The sequence below is a fragment of the Oncorhynchus kisutch genome, linkage group LG14 (genome assembly GCF_002021735.2).
Source record: "Oncorhynchus kisutch isolate 150728-3 linkage group LG14, Okis_V2, whole genome shotgun sequence".
NCBI lineage: Eukaryota > Metazoa > Chordata > Actinopteri > Salmoniformes > Salmonidae > Oncorhynchus > Oncorhynchus kisutch.
The window spans coordinates 5716923-5734255 of record NC_034187.2 but is presented as its reverse complement, the minus strand read 5'-3'; the positions used below and the strand labels follow the sequence as shown (position 1 = coordinate 5734255).

Below are 17333 nucleotides of genomic sequence, written 5' to 3'. Positions count from 1 at the left end.
CTCCCCTCTCTCCCTCCCCCCTCTCCTTCCCTCTCTCCCTCCCGTCTCTCCCCCTCCCCTCTCCCCTCTCTCCCCTTCCCCTCTCTCCCCATCTCCCCCTCCCCTCTCTCCCCTCCCCCCTCTCCTTCCCCCTCTCCCTCCCCGTCTCTCCCCCTCTCCCTCCCCGTCTCTCCCCCTCCCCTCTCCCCTCTCCTTCCCCCTCTCCACCTCCCCTCCCTGTCTCTCCCTCCCCTCTCTCCCCTCCCCCCTCTCCCTCCCCCTCTCCCTCCCCCTATCCCTCCCTCCAGCCTCTTTCAGCAGTGAGACACATCATTCGTTCAACCAACAAACACTCCAGAGCAGAGAGAACTCGCTCAGAGATCAACTGTAAGTGAACAGCAGCCCTCTACTTCTCCTCTCCTCTACTTCTCCTCTCCTCTCCTCTCCTCTCCTCTACTTCTCCTCTCCTCTACTTCTCCTCTCCTCTCCTCTCCTCTACTTCTCCTCTCCTCTACTTCTCCTCTCCTCTCCTCTACTTCTCCTCTCCTCTACTTCTCCTCTCCTCTCCTCTACTTCTCCTCTCCTCTACTTCTCCTCTCCTCTCCTCTCCTCTACTTCTCCTCTCCTCCACTTCTCCTCTCCTCTCCTCCACTTCAACTCTCCTCTACTTCTCCTCTACTTCTCCTCTCCTCCACTTCTCCTCTCCTCTCCTCTACTTCTCCTCTCCTCCCCTCCACTTCTCCTCCCCTCCACTTCTCCTCTCCTCTACTTCTCCTCTCCTCTACTTCTCCTCCCCTCCACTTCTCCTCTCCTCTACTTCTCCTCTCCTCCACTTCTCCTCTCCTCTCCTCTACTTCTCCTCTCCTCCCCTCCACTTCTCCTCCCCTCCACTTCTCCTCTCCTCTACTTCTCCTCTCCTCTACTTCTCCTCCCCTCCACTTCTCCTCTCCTCTACTTCTCCTCTCCTCCACTTCTCTTCTCCTCTCCTCTACTTCTCCTCTCCTCCACTTCTCCTCTCCTCTACTTCTCCTCTCCTCTCCTCCACTTCTCCTCTCCTCTCCTCCACTTCTCCTCCACTTCTCCTCTCCTCCCCTCCATTTCTCCTCTCCTCTCCTCCACTTCTCCTCTCCTCCCCTCCATTTCTCCTCTCCTCTCCCATCCTCTCCTCTCCCCTCCTTCTTCTCTCCCATCCTCTCCTCTCCCCTCCTTCTTCTCTCCCATCCTCTCCTCTCCCCTCCTTCTTCTCTCCCATCCTCTCCCCTCCTTCTTCTCTCCCATCCTCTCCCCTCCTTCTCTCCCATCCTCTCCCCTCCTTCTCTCCCATCCTCTCCCCTCCTTCTCTCCCATCCTCTCCCCTCCCCTCCTTCTTCTCTTCCATCCTCTCCTCTCCCCTCCTTCTTCTCTTCCATCCTCTCCTCTCCCCTCCTTCTTCTCTTCCATCCTCTCCTCTCCCCTCCTTCTTCTCTCCCATCCTCTCCCCTCCTTCTTCTCTCCCATCCTCTCCCCTCCTTCTTCTCTCCCATCCTCTCCCCTCCTTCTTCTCTCCCATCCTCTTCTCTCCCATCCTCTCCCCTCCCCTCCTTCTTCTCTCCACTCCTCTCCTCTTATCCCTCTCCTCCCCTCCTTCTCTCAATCAATCAATCAAATTGATTTATTAAGCTTACATCAGCTGACGTCAAAGTGCTGTACAGAAACCCAGCCTGAAACCCCAAACAGCAACTAATGCAGGTGTAGAAGCTCCTCTCCTCTCCCCTCCTTTCTTCTCCTCTCCTCTCCCACAGTAGCTAGACACCTTCCATGAACATCTGACCCCCCCTTGTCCCTAGCCAACCAGTGGGATTAGTCAAAGCTTTGGCTCTGCCCTCCCATTGGCTGGTATGTCTGTCAGTGTGGCTGGCATAGGTTGTGTGCTACAATAGCCGGTCAGTGTCTCCTGCAGGGCTGGTTCAGAGGCAGGATCCAGTGAGAGCAGCAGACCTGCCTGAGTTCAACTAGTATTTGGAGATCTTTCAAATACTGTCAAGCATTTGCCTGGAGTGTCAGATGGGCGGGGGGGGGGGGGGTGTTTCACTTTTTGGGGGCTAATTGCACTGGTGTTTGACCCCAGGTTTAAAGAGCAACAAAGGGGTATACATAGCTCAGGGATCCACCGAGCAGAGGAGAAAGTGGCGTCCCACGGGTTATATTTGTCACTACTTTTAAGCAGGGGCCCATAGGGGTCTGATCAGAAGCAGGGGCCCATAGGGGTCTGATCAGAAGTAGGGGCCCATAGGGGTCTGATCAGAAGCAGGGGCCCATAGGGGTCTGATCAGAAGCAGGGGCCCATAGGGGTCTGATCAGAAGTAGGGGCATGTTGTCATGGTTAATAATAATGTAGGTCATGTAAGCAATAGGTTGTGTAGGTAATGTAAGCAATAGGTAATGTAAGCAATATGTCATGTAGGTAATGTAAGCAATATGGCATGTAGGTAATGTAAGCAATATGCAATGTAGGTAATGTAAGCAATAGGTAATGTAGGTAATGTAAGCAATAGGTCATGTAAGCTATATGTCATGTAGGTAATGTAAGCAATATGCAATGTAGGTAATGTAAGCAATAGGTAATGTAGGTAATGTAAGCAATAGGTCATGTAAGCTATATGTCATGTAGGTAATGTAAGCAATATGTAATGTAGGTAATGTAAGCAATATGGCATGTAGGTAATGTAGGTAATATGTAATGTAGGTAATGTAAGCAATATGTAATGTAGGTAATGTAAGCAATATGTAATGTGGGTAATGTAATCAATATGTAATGTAGGTAATGTAAGAAATAGGTAATGTAGGTAATGTAAGCAATAGGTAATGCCAGAGTGTGTATTTATTAGTAACACATAAGGTAAGGTGTGTTTTACTGCCAAAAACAATAAGTTGGTTGGGTGTTTTTCTGAATATAGTTTTAATGTCATATAAAGCGCTGGGAATAGTCAGGGACCTCACCATACGATATGAATAGTCAGGGGACCTCACCATACGATATGTATTGAATAGTCAGGGGACCTCACCATACGATATGTATTGAATAGTCAGGGGATCTCACCATACGATATGAATAGTCAGGGGACCTCACCATACGATATGAATAGTCAGGGGACCTCACCATACGATATGTATTGAATAGTCAGGGGACCTCACCATACGATATGAATAGTCAGGGACCTCACGATACGATATGTATTGAATAGTCAGGGACCTCACGATACGATATGTATTGAATAGTCAGGGGACCTCACCATACGATATGAATAGTCAGGGACCTCACGATACGATATGTATTGAATAGTCAGGGACCTCACGATACGATATGTATTGAATAGTCAGGGGACCTCACCATATGTATTGAATAGTCAGGGGACCTCACGATACGATATGTATTGAATAGTCAGGGGACCTCACGATACGTTATGTATTGACTAGTCAGGGACCTCACCATATGTATTGAATAGTCAGGGACCTCAACATATGTATTGAATAGTCAGGGACCTCACAATACGATATGTATTGAATAGTCAGGGGACCTCACCATACGATATGTATTGAATAGTCAGGGTACCTCACGATACGATATGTATTGAATAGTCAGGGGACCTCACGATACGATATGTATTGACTAGTCAGGGACCTCACCATATGTATTGAATAGTCAGGCAGGGACCTCAACATATGTATTGAATAGTCAGGGACCTCACGATACGATATGTATTGAATAGTCAGGGGACCTCACGATACGATATGTATTGAATAGTCAGGGGACCTCACGATACGATATGTATTGACTAGTCAGGGGACCTCACCATACGATATGTATTGACTAGTCAGGGGACCTCACGATACGATATGTATTGAATAGTCAGGGGACCTCACCATACGATATGTATTGACTAGTCAGGGGACCTCACGATACGATATGTATTGAATAGTCAGGGGACCTCACGATACGATATGTATTGAATAGTCAGGGACCTCACCATATGTATTGAATAGTCAGGGACCTCACCATATGTATTGAATAGTCAGGGACCTCACCATACGATATGTATTGAATAGTCAGGGGACCTCACCATATGTATTGAATAGTCAGGGACCTCACCATATGTATTGAATAGTCAGGGGACCTCACCATATGTATTGAATAGTCAGGGGACCTCACCATATGTATTGAATAGTCAGGGACCTCACCATATGTATTGAATAGTCAGGGACCTCACCATACGATATGTATTGAATAGTCAGGGACCTCACCATATGTATTGAATAGTCAGGGGACCTCACCATATGTATTGAATAGTCAGGGGACCTCACCATATGTATTGAATAGTCAGGGACCTCACGATACAATATGTATTGAATAGTCAGGGGACCTCACCATATGTATTGAATAGTCAGGGGACCTCACCATATGTTTTGAATAGTCAGGGGACCTCACCATATGTATTGAATAGTCAGGGGATCTCACCATATGTATTGAATAGTCAGGGGACCTCACCATACGATATGTATTGAATAGTCAGGGACCTCACGATACAATATGTATTGAATAGTCAGGGACCTCACCATCCGATATGTATTGAATAGTCAGGGGACCTCACGATACAATATGTATTGAATAGTCAGGGGACCTCACGATACAATATGTATTGAATAGCCAGGGGACCTCACGATACGATATGTATTGAATAGTCAGGGACCTCACCATACGATATGTATTGAATAGTCAGGGGACCTCACCATATGTATTGAATAGTCAGGGGACCTCACCATATGTATTGAATAGTCAGGGGACCTCACCATATGTTTTGAATAGTCAGGGGATCTCACCATACGATATGTAATGAATAGTCAGGGGACCTCACCATACGATATGTATTGAATAGTCAGGGACCTCACGGTATGTATTGAATAGTCAGGGACCTCACGATACGATATGTATTGAATAGTCAGGGACCTCACCATATGAATTGAATAGTCAGGGACCTCACCATATGTATTGAATAGTCAGGGACCTCACGATACGATATGTATTGAATAGTCAGGGACCTCACCATACGATATGTATTGAATAGTCAGGGGACCTCACGATACGATATGTATTGAATAGTCAGGGGACCTCACCATACGATATGTATTGAATAGTCAGGGACCTCACGATATGTATTGAATAATCAGGGACCTCACGATACGATATGTATTGAATAGGCAGGGACCTCACCATACGATATGTATTGAATAGTCAGGGGACCTCACGATACGATATGTATTGAATAGTCAGGGACCTCACGATATGTATTGAATAGTCAGGGACCTCACGATACGATATGTATTGAATAGTCAGGGACCTCACCATACGATATGTATTGAATAGTCAGGGGACCTCACGATACGATATGTATTGAATAGTCAGGGGACCTCACCATACGATATGTATTGAATAGTCAGGGGACCTCACGATATGTATTGAATAGTCAGGGACCTCACGATATGTATTGAATAGTCAGGGACCTCACGATATGTATTGAATAGTCAGGGACCTCACGATACGATATGTATTGAATAGTCAGGGGACCTCACCATATGTATTGAATAGTCAGGGACCTCACCATATGTATTGAATAGTCAGGGACCTCACCATATGTATTGAATAGTCAGGGACCTCACGATACGATATGTATTGAATAGTCAGGGACCTCACGATACGATATGTATTGAATAGTCAGGGACCTCACGATACGATATGTATTGAATAGTCAGGGGACCTCACCATACGATATGTATTGAATAGTCAGGGACCTCACCATATGTATTGAATAGTCAGGGACCTCACCATATGTATTGAATAGTCAGGGACCTCACCATACAATATGTATTGAATAGTCAGGGGACCTCACCATACGATATGTATTGAATAGTCAGGGGACCTCACGATACGATATGTATTGAATAGTCAGGGGACCTCACGATACGATATGTATTGAATAGTCAGGGACCTCACCATACGATATGTATTGAATATCCAGGGACCTCACGATACGATATGTATTGAATAGCCAGGGACCTCACGATACGATATGTATTGAATAGCCAGGGGACCTCACGATACGATATGTATTGAATAGTCAGGGACCTCACCATATGTATTGAATAGTCAGGGACCTCACCATATGTATTGAATAGTCAGGGACCTCACCATATGTATTGAATAGTCAGGGACCTCACCATATGTATTGAATAGCCAGGGGACCTCACCATACGATATGTATTGAATAGCCAGGGACCTCACCATATGTATTGAATAGCCAGGGACCTCACGATACGATATGTATTGAATAGTCAGGGGACCTCACCATACGATATGTATTGAATAGTCAGGGGACCTCACCATATGTATTGAATAGCCAGGGGACCTCACGATACAATATGTATTGAATAGTCAGGGGACCTCACCATACGATATGTATTGAATAGTCAGGGGACCTCACCATATGTATTGAATAGCCAGGGGACCTCACGATACGATATGTATTGAATAGTCAGGGGACCTCACCATACGATATGTATTGAATAGTCAGGGGACCTCACCATACGATATGTATTGAATAGTCAGGGGACCTCACCATACGATATGTATTGAATAGTCAGGGGACCTCACGATACGATATGTATTGAATAGTCAGGGGACCTCACAATACGATATGTATTGAATAGCCAGGGGACCTCACGATACGATATGTATTGAATAGTCAGGGACCTCACGATACGATATGTATTGAATAGCCAGGGACCTCACGATACGATATGTATTGAATAGTCAGGGACCTCACCATATGTATTGAATAGTCAGGGACCTCACCATACGATATGTATTGAATAGTCAGGGGACCTCACCATATGTATTGAATAGTCAGGGACCTCACCATATGTATTGAATAGTCAGGGGACCTCACCATATGTATTGAATAGTCAGGGGACCTCACCATATGTATTGAATAGTCAGGGACCTCACCATATGTATTGAATAGTCAGGGACCTCACCATACGATATGTATTGAATAGTCAGGGACCTCACCATATGTATTGAATAGTCAGGGGACCTCACCATATGTATTGAATAGTCAGGGGACCTCACCATATGTATTGAATAGTCAGGGACCTCACGATACAATATGTATTGAATAGTCAGGGGACCTCACCATATGTATTGAATAGTCAGGGGACCTCACCATATGTTTTGAATAGTCAGGGGACCTCACCATATGTATTGAATAGTCAGGGGATCTCACCATATGTATTGAATAGTCAGGGGACCTCACCATACGATATGTATTGAATAGTCAGGGACCTCACGATACAATATGTATTGAATAGTCAGGGACCTCACCATACGATATGTATTGAATAGTCAGGGGACCTCACGATACAATATGTATTGAATAGCCAGGGGACCTCACGATACGATATGTATTGAATAGTCAGGGACCTCACCATACGATATGTATTGAATAGTCAGGGGACCTCACCATATGTATTGAATAGTCAGGGGACCTCACCATATGTATTGAATAGTCAGGGGACCTCACCATATGTTTTGAATAGTCAGGGGATCTCACCATACGATATGTAATGAATAGTCAGGGGACCTCACCATACGATATGTATTGAATAGTCAGGGACCTCACGGTATGTATTGAATAGTCAGGGACCTCACGATACGATATGTATTGAATAGTCAGGGACCTCACCATATGAATTGAATAGTCAGGGACCTCACCATATGTATTGAATAGTCAGGGACCTCACGATACGATATGTATTGAATAGTCAGGGACCTCACCATACGATATGTATTGAATAGTCAGGGGACCTCACGATACGATATGTATTGAATAGTCAGGGGACCTCACCATACGATATGTATTGAATAGTCAGGGACCTCACGATATGTATTGAATAATCAGGGACCTCACGATACGATATGTATTGAATAGTCAGGGACCTCACCATACGATATGTATTGAATAGTCAGGGGACCTCACGATACGATATGTATTGAATAGTCAGGGACCTCACGATATGTATTGAATAGTCAGGGACCTCACGATACGATATGTATTGAATAGTCAGGGACCTCACCATACGATATGTATTGAATAGTCAGGGGACCTCACGATACGATATGTATTGAATAGTCAGGGGACCTCACCATACGATATGTATTGAATAGTCAGGGGACCTCACGATATGTATTGAATAGTCAGGGGACCTCACGATACGATATGTACATACATACATACATCGATACATATCGTATCGTGAGGTCCCCTGACTATTCAATACATATCGTATGGTGAGGTCCCTGACTATTCAATACATATCGTATCGTGAGGTCCCTTTGCACCCCATTATTTTTTTATTTCTACTTTGCACATTCTTCCATTGCAAAACTACCATTCCAGTATTTTACTTGCTATATTGTATTTACTTTGCCATCATGGCCTTTTTTGCCTTTACCTCCCTTCTCACCTCATTTGCTCACATTGTATATAGACTTGTTTATACTGCATTATTGACTGTATGTTTGTTTTTATTCCATGTGTAACTCTGTGTCGTTTTATCTGTCGAACTGCTTTGCTTTATCTTGGCCAGGTCGCAATTGTAAATGAGAACTTGTTCTCAACTTGCCTACCTGGTTAAATAAAGGTAAAATAAAAAAATAAAAAAATTAATTGAATAGTCAGGGACCTCACGATATGTATTGAATAGTCAGGGACCTCACGATATGTATTGAATAGTCAGGGACCTCACGATACGATATGTATTGAATAGTCAGGGGACCTCACCATATGTATTGAATAGTCAGGGACCTCACCATATGTATTGAATAGTCAGGGACCTCACCATATGTATTGAATAGTCAGGGACCTCACGATACGATATGTATTGAATAGTCAGGGACCTCACGATACGATATGTATTGAATAGTCAGGGACCTCACGATACGATATGTATTGAATAGTCAGGGGACCTCACCATACGATATGTATTGAATAGTCAGGGACCTCACCATATGTATTGAATAGTCAGGGACCTCACCATACAATATGTATTGAATAGTCAGGGGACCTCACCATACGATATGTATTGAATAGTCAGGGGACCTCACGATACGATATGTATTGAATAGTCAGGGGACCTCACGATACGATATGTATTGAATAGTCAGGGACCTCACGATACGATATGTATTGAATAGTCAGGGACCTCACCATACGATATGTATTGAATATCCAGGGACCTCACGATACGATATGTATTGAATAGCCAGGGACCTCACGATACGATATGTATTGAATAGCCAGGGGACCTCACGATACGATATGTATTGAATAGTCAGGGACCTCACCATATGTATTGAATAGTCAGGGACCTCACCATATGTATTGAATAGTCAGGGACCTCACCATATGTATTGAATAGTCAGGGACCTCACCATATGTATTGAATAGCCAGGGGACCTCACCATACGATATGTATTGAATAGCCAGGGACCTCACCATATGTATTGAATAGCCAGGGACCTCACGATACGATATGTATTGAATAGTCAGGGGACCTCACCATACGATATGTATTGAATAGTCAGGGGACCTCACCATATGTATTGAATAGCCAGGGGACCTCACGATACAATATGTATTGAATAGTCAGGGGACCTCACCATACGATATGTATTGAATAGTCAGGGGACCTCACCATATGTATTGAATAGCCAGGGGACCTCACGATACGATATGTATTGAATAGTCAGGGGACCTCACCATACGATATGTATTGAATAGTCAGGGGACCTCACCATACGATATGTATTGAATAGTCAGGGGACCTCACCATACGATATGTATTGAATAGTCAGGGGACCTCACGATACGATATGTATTGAATAGTCAGGGGACCTCACAATACGATATGTATTGAATAGCCAGGGGACCTCACGATACGATATGTATTGAATAGTCAGGGACCTCACGATACGATATGTATTGAATAGCCAGGGACCTCACGATACGATATGTATTGACTAGTCAGGGACCTCACCATATGTATTGAATAGTCAGGGACCTCAACATATGTATTGAATAGTCAGGGACCTCACGATACGATATGTACTGAACAACAAACCAAAACATCCAAATACCATTATAAAAGGTAAAGGTAAAAACCCAAAATTGGTCCGCGCATCGATACCGGTATATAGTCAAATACGGTATTCCGCCCAGCCCTATTCCCCCCCATCACTTGACATGTAATAGTGTGTATACTTGTTGTTTTTTAATGGGTTGTAGTATGACCTCCACACCGGGCGGTCACGAGTCATGAAGGCAGTCAAATTCCGTTTAGTTTAGTTACCGTTTAGTCACGGTAACTAGGCTTCTCCAAGGTCTGATGCTGCTGATTGTCGTTAGTAGTCTACCAAACTTGCTAACTTCCTGGTACTCATCACTCTATTGTCCCTCTAATCACTCTGACATCAATGTAAATGTAATGGAACATCTAATCAAACACTTCATGAGAGCCCAAGAGCTCATGTTGCGCAACATTACTATATGATATGCAATCGTACGAGTGATGGCCTCTATTAAAAAGAGGAGGATCGGCTTTCTATAGGCTAGGCCTACTATATTTATTTCTCAACTTTCCTAATATTAAGCATATTGCTTATATTTACAACAGGAGTATAGTCTTAACTGGTTGGCATGAAAATAAACCAGGGGGAAAAGAGTCCTTCATTCGCTATTTAAGTGCATAGATAACATTTATTTCTGGTCCCGCTGCCCCTGTTTCTGGGATTGTCAGGGGACCTGACAATGGTGCATGATAATGGTCCATTTCTAAATCAAAACAAATTTCACACATATATTATTTATTCGTAAAGACGATATTATATCAAGAATAGTCTGATTGGGTGACAATATTAGCCCATCACTCGTGAATTGTATATTTTCACTTGTGAATGATGCCCAGTATTAAAAAAAATGATGCCTTTTCTTTTCTTTCAACTATTTAGAATCATAGTCGCACATCTCATGTAGCCGAACCCATAAGCCTGTATGTTTTAATAAGGTTTGTATCACAACTAAAGTGGCCAAATAACTTAATCCACTTTACAAAACACATTAATCCACTTTACAAGGGAGTTTCAAGTTTGGGGAAGATCATTTTCACCATAAAAATGCACTTTTTTATAATAAATCATTACATGCATAATTGCATTTGCGGTCACTTTTGATAATGGTGTTTCCCACTAATGGAACATTTGCCTTTATAGCCTACTACCATGTGCGCATTGCTGCTCTTATAATGTGAAGAAATAGCCTGATAGTTTATCAACATTTCAAGCTAAATGTTCTGATCTGTTGCATCAGCCAAATTGTTTATAGAATATTTTTGCTAGTGGTTGTATTAATTTGGGATCTATTGCATCCCACAACTGTCCCAGACTATGTTTGGAATATTTATTTCTCGCACATAATAGAATAGGTACTCTGGGAGATAATAGATTGACGGAGACTAGTGCTTTTGCTGTTCGTTAAGCCTACTCATCTTGTTGGCTGACGACAAGTATCTTCAATATGCACCTCGGAATTGGATAAGGATGTGCGCAGTTGCGTCCCCGATGTGTCCGTCTTCACTTGTAGCCTGTGAGAAAGATCCGATCAAGTGAAGGAGCGGGCAGCACCCCCACTGGCCACAAAAGGCATGTATTTTTTTTACATTATGGCCACACAAAGGGAATGCCGCTGGGAAATTCAAGGCATTATCAAGTGCTTGTCAAATTGTGAATGAGAGACTGATGAAGGGTGTACAGCCTGCACACACAAAAAAAACTAAGCAGAGCTCATGCCTGTCAAGCGACTTTCTTTCAAATCCTCATTAGTCGCATCATGCAGCCTTACAATGTATTACAAATCAAAAACCGATAGTCTAATGTTTGTAGAACAACGGCAGTTACATGAATAGCTTTAAATGAAATGCTCAACACAGAATAGCCGCATGTGCGACACTCCCTCAAATCGTTTGGAGAAAATATCCTTTCTATTTTATTCAGCTTGGTTCAGGTGTATTCTTCATACTATAAAATAATACCATGGAATTCTAAGCAAATCTTGTCTGCTAAATGAACTAGTGTAGCCCACAGCCATACGGCATAGCCAGATCAGGGCCTAGCATAAGGACAACTCAGAGTTATTCTGTTCTTCTGAAATAGACTGCATTTTCTTCATTATAGACCTGTCTAAAGTAATTAATGTATTCATTGTGATGGTGTAGACTATATTACATGGGTTTATTAGACTGTTTAAACTGTAGATGTTCCAAAGGTCTGCATCAGTGGCTGGTAGGATTGTGGAAGCCAGGAGATGCTAAACGTTAATTAACGGTCAATTACCGTGAGACCGACAGTTATTTGCTTGACAATCACCGGCTGACGTAATTTGTGACCGTCACAGCTCTAGTAATACTCACTTTAGCTGTGGTCTGTCTGGTTGTGTGTGTGCAGTTCAGTCCCTGTTTGAGCTGTTTTGTGTTGTTGTCTGTCGGCTGTGGTTGTTGTTGACCTGTCATCTGTTGTTGTTGACGAACTTGTCGATGTTGTTTTGACGGTTGTATCTGACCTTTCCTCTACTCACCATGAAGCAGCAGAAAACGGGAATGATGCATCTTCAGGAAGGCCGTGCTCGAGCCCTGGCCCCCCTAACTATCCTGCTAGTTTCCATAGCTACCCTATCTACGCTACAGAGGAGACGGACAGGTCCGAGGACAGGGGGGACCCAGGTCAGTCAGAGACAGTAGTGAGATGATAGTGTGTGAGTTAGTTGTGAGATATTAGTGTAGTGTGATATCTCTGTTTGAGATAGTAGTGGGACTTCTCCGTCTCATGTCCGTTCCTGTCAGCAACACGTAGAAGTGGTGTAGAGTGTTCGGACCGACATGGTTCTGAATTTCACTGTTTCAAATAGGAAAAGTAATCGCTCATCTGAAGATACTGGTTTCAGGTGCGTGAGACATTTTTAATTTTGACTTGAAAGAGAAAAGCCTGCGCCAAAAAAAAAAAAACGAAGGCTGAGCTCATGCCTTTTTCAAGACACTTTATTTTTTCTTTCAAGTAGTTGCATCGTGCAGCCTTACAATGCTTTACGGCCACACAAAGGGAATGCCCACGTCACATTCAAGGCATTATCAAGTGAATGAGTGACTGAAGTAGTGTGTACAGCCTGCGGCAAAAAATAACAACCGTAAGCTACTTTTTTCCAAATCATCATCATCATCAGTTGCATCATGCGACTAATGATGAGCGGTTTAATTTAAACTTTACTGGTTGAAATGTGTGTGTTGGCCTGACTCATTCCAGTTTGCATCTGAAGCTCAGAGACATTGACGACAGTTCCTCATAGCGGTCATACTTTGGCTGTCTCTCAAATGGTAACCTATTCCCTAAAATACTTCTACTTTTGACCAGATTCCTATGATAGGGGTATACAGTAACGGTACACGTATTCAAAATTCTAAATCTTAACTGGCACATTTCAAACTGTCTTTTCGTGAAGCGCAAACGGGGAACTAGTTCTGTACGATGGCGAGTGGTAGGGTCGATGAAACTGAATCGAAGGATCCCTCGTCGTCATTTTACTGTTCGGGAACATTTTCGCTTCGCATTCGATTTACAACGACGATTGACAGAGTTGTGGATAAAACGGTAGCAGGATGTCGCAAACTGCTCAACGAAAATAGCCTACGAAATGGCGTGTGTAGCATGTCGTTGTCATCATCAAAGCGGCACAACAGTTATAAAGCTTCCGTGTTTGTGGCAAAGCGAGTTAGGAGATGAAAAGTTAAAGGAAAACGATATGCTTCAACGACTTAAGAGACCGTACCCGAACCGTAACTGAACCGTACCCGAGCCGTAACTGAACCGTAACTGAACCGTACCCGAACCGTACCTGTACCGTAACTGAACCGTACCCGAACCGTACCTGAACCGTACCTGAACCGTACCTGTACCGTAACTGAACGATACCTGAACCGTACCTGAACCGTACTTGTACCGTACCTGAACCGTAACTGAACCGTAACTGAACCGTACCTGTACCGTACCTGAACCGTACCTGAACCGTAACTGAACCGTACCCGAACCGTACCCGAACCGTACCTGTACCGTAACTGAACCATACCCGAACCGTACCTGAACCGTAGCTGAACCGTAACTGTACTGTAACTGAACCGTACCTGTACCGTACCTGTACCGTAACTGAACCGTACCTGAACCGTAACTGAACCGTACCTGAACCGTACCTGTACCGTACCTGTACCGTAACCCAAAACCACAATACGTACCGAACCGTGGGTTTGGTGAACTGTGAACACCGCTACTCGATAGGGAACAGGACACCATTTTAGATACGGCTTAGACTCAACACGTAGACAATACAGCAGAGTTTGGTTCTTTCTCTGTCAGGTGTCTTCATCGTATGTAACCTGCCTTACTGGTTTACGCAGTAGCTCAATAGACTCTTGTTTGTCTGTCTGTCTGTGTATCAGCAATGCAACGACAGAGATGATTAGCTTCATGGCAGGTTTCTGTCGCCCTTGACAGTGTCACGGCATGGAGCATGTTGCCCTGGGACATGTTGAATCCTGTCGTGTCTGGTTTGTTCTCGTCACCATCCCAAATGGCACCTTATTCCCTAATGTAGTGAGGAGTGCACTATGTCCCTATATAGTGAGGAGTGCACTGTGTCCCTATATAGTGAGGAGTGCACTATATCCCTATATAGTGAGGAGTGCACTGTGTCCCTATATAGTGAGGAGTGCACTGTGTCCCTATATAGTGAGGAGTGCACTGTGTCCCTATATAGTGAGGAGTGCACTGTGTCCCTATATAGTGAGGAGTGCACTGTGTCCCTATATAGTGAGGAGTGCACTGTGTCCCTATATAGTGAGGAGTGCACTGTGTCCCTATATAGTGAGGAGTGCACTGTGTCCCTATATAGTGAGGAGTGCACTGTGTCCCTATATAGTGAGGAGTGCACTGTGTCCCTATATAGTGAGGAGTGCACTATGTGGGGAATAGATTGTCATTTGGGATGCAGACGTAATCTTGTCCACCAATCCGCTCTCTCTCGCTGTCTCTCTCTCTCTCGCATTTAGCCTGTGGGCGGGTTTAGGGTAGACGCCATGTCTCAGGCCTAGTGACGAGAGGAGTGTTTATAATACTGAACCACCTGTTGGTGCTCTGACTGCGTGTGTGTGTGTGTGTGTGTGTGTCACCATTTACTACCATCATATCGTATGATGAATTAACATCTACAGCTTGATTTGTTCACAACGTCATCGTCAACAGAACTAAAGCCCTGTTCAAAATACTGGTGACAAAATGCGTCCTTCCTTGAAATACTGTTGTCACTGACTTTACATGACAAGGGTAGGGGAAACCTTTGTCATGGAAGGAGGCATTAGAAAAGGGTCTGTGTTATAAATGACACCCTTTTCCTTAAACACAGTTTACATACACTAAGTTGACTGTGCCTTTAAACAGCTTGGAAAATTCCAGAAAATGATGTCATGGCTTTAGAAGCTTCTGATAGGCTAATTGACATCATTTGAGTCAATTGGAGATGTACCTGTGGATTTATTTCAAGGCCTACCTTCAAACTCAGTGCCTCTTTGCTTGACATCATGGGAAAATCAAAAGAAATCAGCCAAGACCTCAGAAAACAAATTGTAGACCTCCACAAGTCTGGTTTATCCTTGGGAGCAATTTCCAAACGTCTGAAGGTACCACGTTCATCTGTACAAGCAATAGTGCGCAAGTATAAACACCATGGGACCACGCAGCCGTCATAACGCTCAGGAAGGAGACGCATTCTGTCTCCTAGAGATGAACGTACTTTGGTGCGAAAAGTGCAAATCAATCCCAGAACAACAGAAAAGGACCTTGTGAAGATGTTGGAGGAAACCGGTACAAAAGTATCTATATCTACAGTTAAACGAGTCCTATATCAACATAACCTGAAAGGCTGCTCAGCAAGGAAGAAGCCACTGCTCCAAAACCGTCATAAAAAAGCCAGACTACGGTTTGCAACTGCACATGGGGACAAAGATGGTACTTTTTGGAGAAATGTCCTCTGGTCTGATGAAACAAAAATAGAACTGTTTGGCCATAATGACCATCGTTATGTTTGGAGGAAAAGGGGGGCAGTTGCAAGCCGAAGAACACCATCCCATCCGTGAAGCACGGGGGTGGCAGCATTATGTTGTGGGGGTGCTTTGCTGCAGGAGGGACTGGTGCACTTCGCAAAATAGATATCATCATGAGGCAGGACAATTATGTGGATATATTGAAGCAACATTTCAAGACATCAGTCAGGAAGTTAAAGCTTGGACGCACATTTATTTATTTATTTATTTTACCTTTATTTTATTAGGCAAGTCAGTTAAAAACAAATTCTTATTTTCAATGACGGCCTAGGAACAGTGGGTTAACTGCAGGTTCAGGGGCAGAACGACAGATTTGTACCTTTTAAGCTCGGGGATTCGAACTTGCAACCTTTCGGTTACTAGTCCAACGCTCTAACCACTAGGCTACCCTGCCGCCCAAATGGGTCTTCCAAATGGACAATGACCCCAAGCATATGTCCAAAGTTGTGGCAAAATGGCTTAAGGACAACAAAGTCAACGTATTGGAGTGGCCATCACAAAGCCCTGACCTCAATCCTATAGAACATTTGTGGGCAGAACTGAAAAAGCATGTGCGAGCAACGATTCCTAGAAACCTGACTCGGTTACACCAGCTCTGTCAGGAGGAATGGGCCAAAATTCACCCAGCTTATTGTGGAAGGCTACCCAAAACGTTTGACCCAAGTTAAACAATTTAAATGCAAAGCTACTAAATACTAATTGAGTGTATGTAAACTTCTGACCCACTGAGAATGTGATGAAAGAAATATAATCTGAAATAAATCATTCTCTCTACTATTATTCAGACATTTCACATTTTTTAAATAAACTGGTGATCCTAACTGACCTAAGACAGGGAATTGTTACTAGGATTAAATGTCAGGAATTGTGAAACTGAGTTTAAAAGTATTTGGCTTAGCCACTGCTTCCAATTTCAACTGTAGCTTAGTAGAACACCCCCCCCCCCCCTTCCCCCAGTGTAGACAGGGCTTAGGCTCTTATGGGTTTTAAATAGTGCACTACTTTGGACCAATACCCCAATGGGCCCTAGTCAAAGTAGTGCACTATATAGGGAATAGGGTGGGGTA

The 17333-nt window shown here is 43.8% G+C and overlaps 1 protein-coding gene across 9 annotated transcripts in view; it reads left to right on the top strand.

The window, feature by feature from the left end:
- LOC109904626 (mitogen-activated protein kinase kinase kinase kinase 5) overlaps nucleotides 1–17333 on the top strand; it is a 141441-nt gene that overhangs the window by 65012 nt on the left and 59096 nt on the right. For 7 of the 9 annotated variants that reach the window (XM_031787702.1, XM_031787705.1, XM_031787706.1 and 4 more), the window contains 2 exons: nucleotides 288–366; nucleotides 12709–12843. In XM_031787702.1, the coding sequence (XP_031643562.1) occupies nucleotides 288–366; nucleotides 12709–12843 (214 nt within the window). The remainder of the gene's footprint in view (nucleotides 1–287; nucleotides 367–12708; nucleotides 12844–17333) is intronic. The other 2 variants (XM_031787708.1, XM_031787707.1) reach the window with 1 other exon arrangement.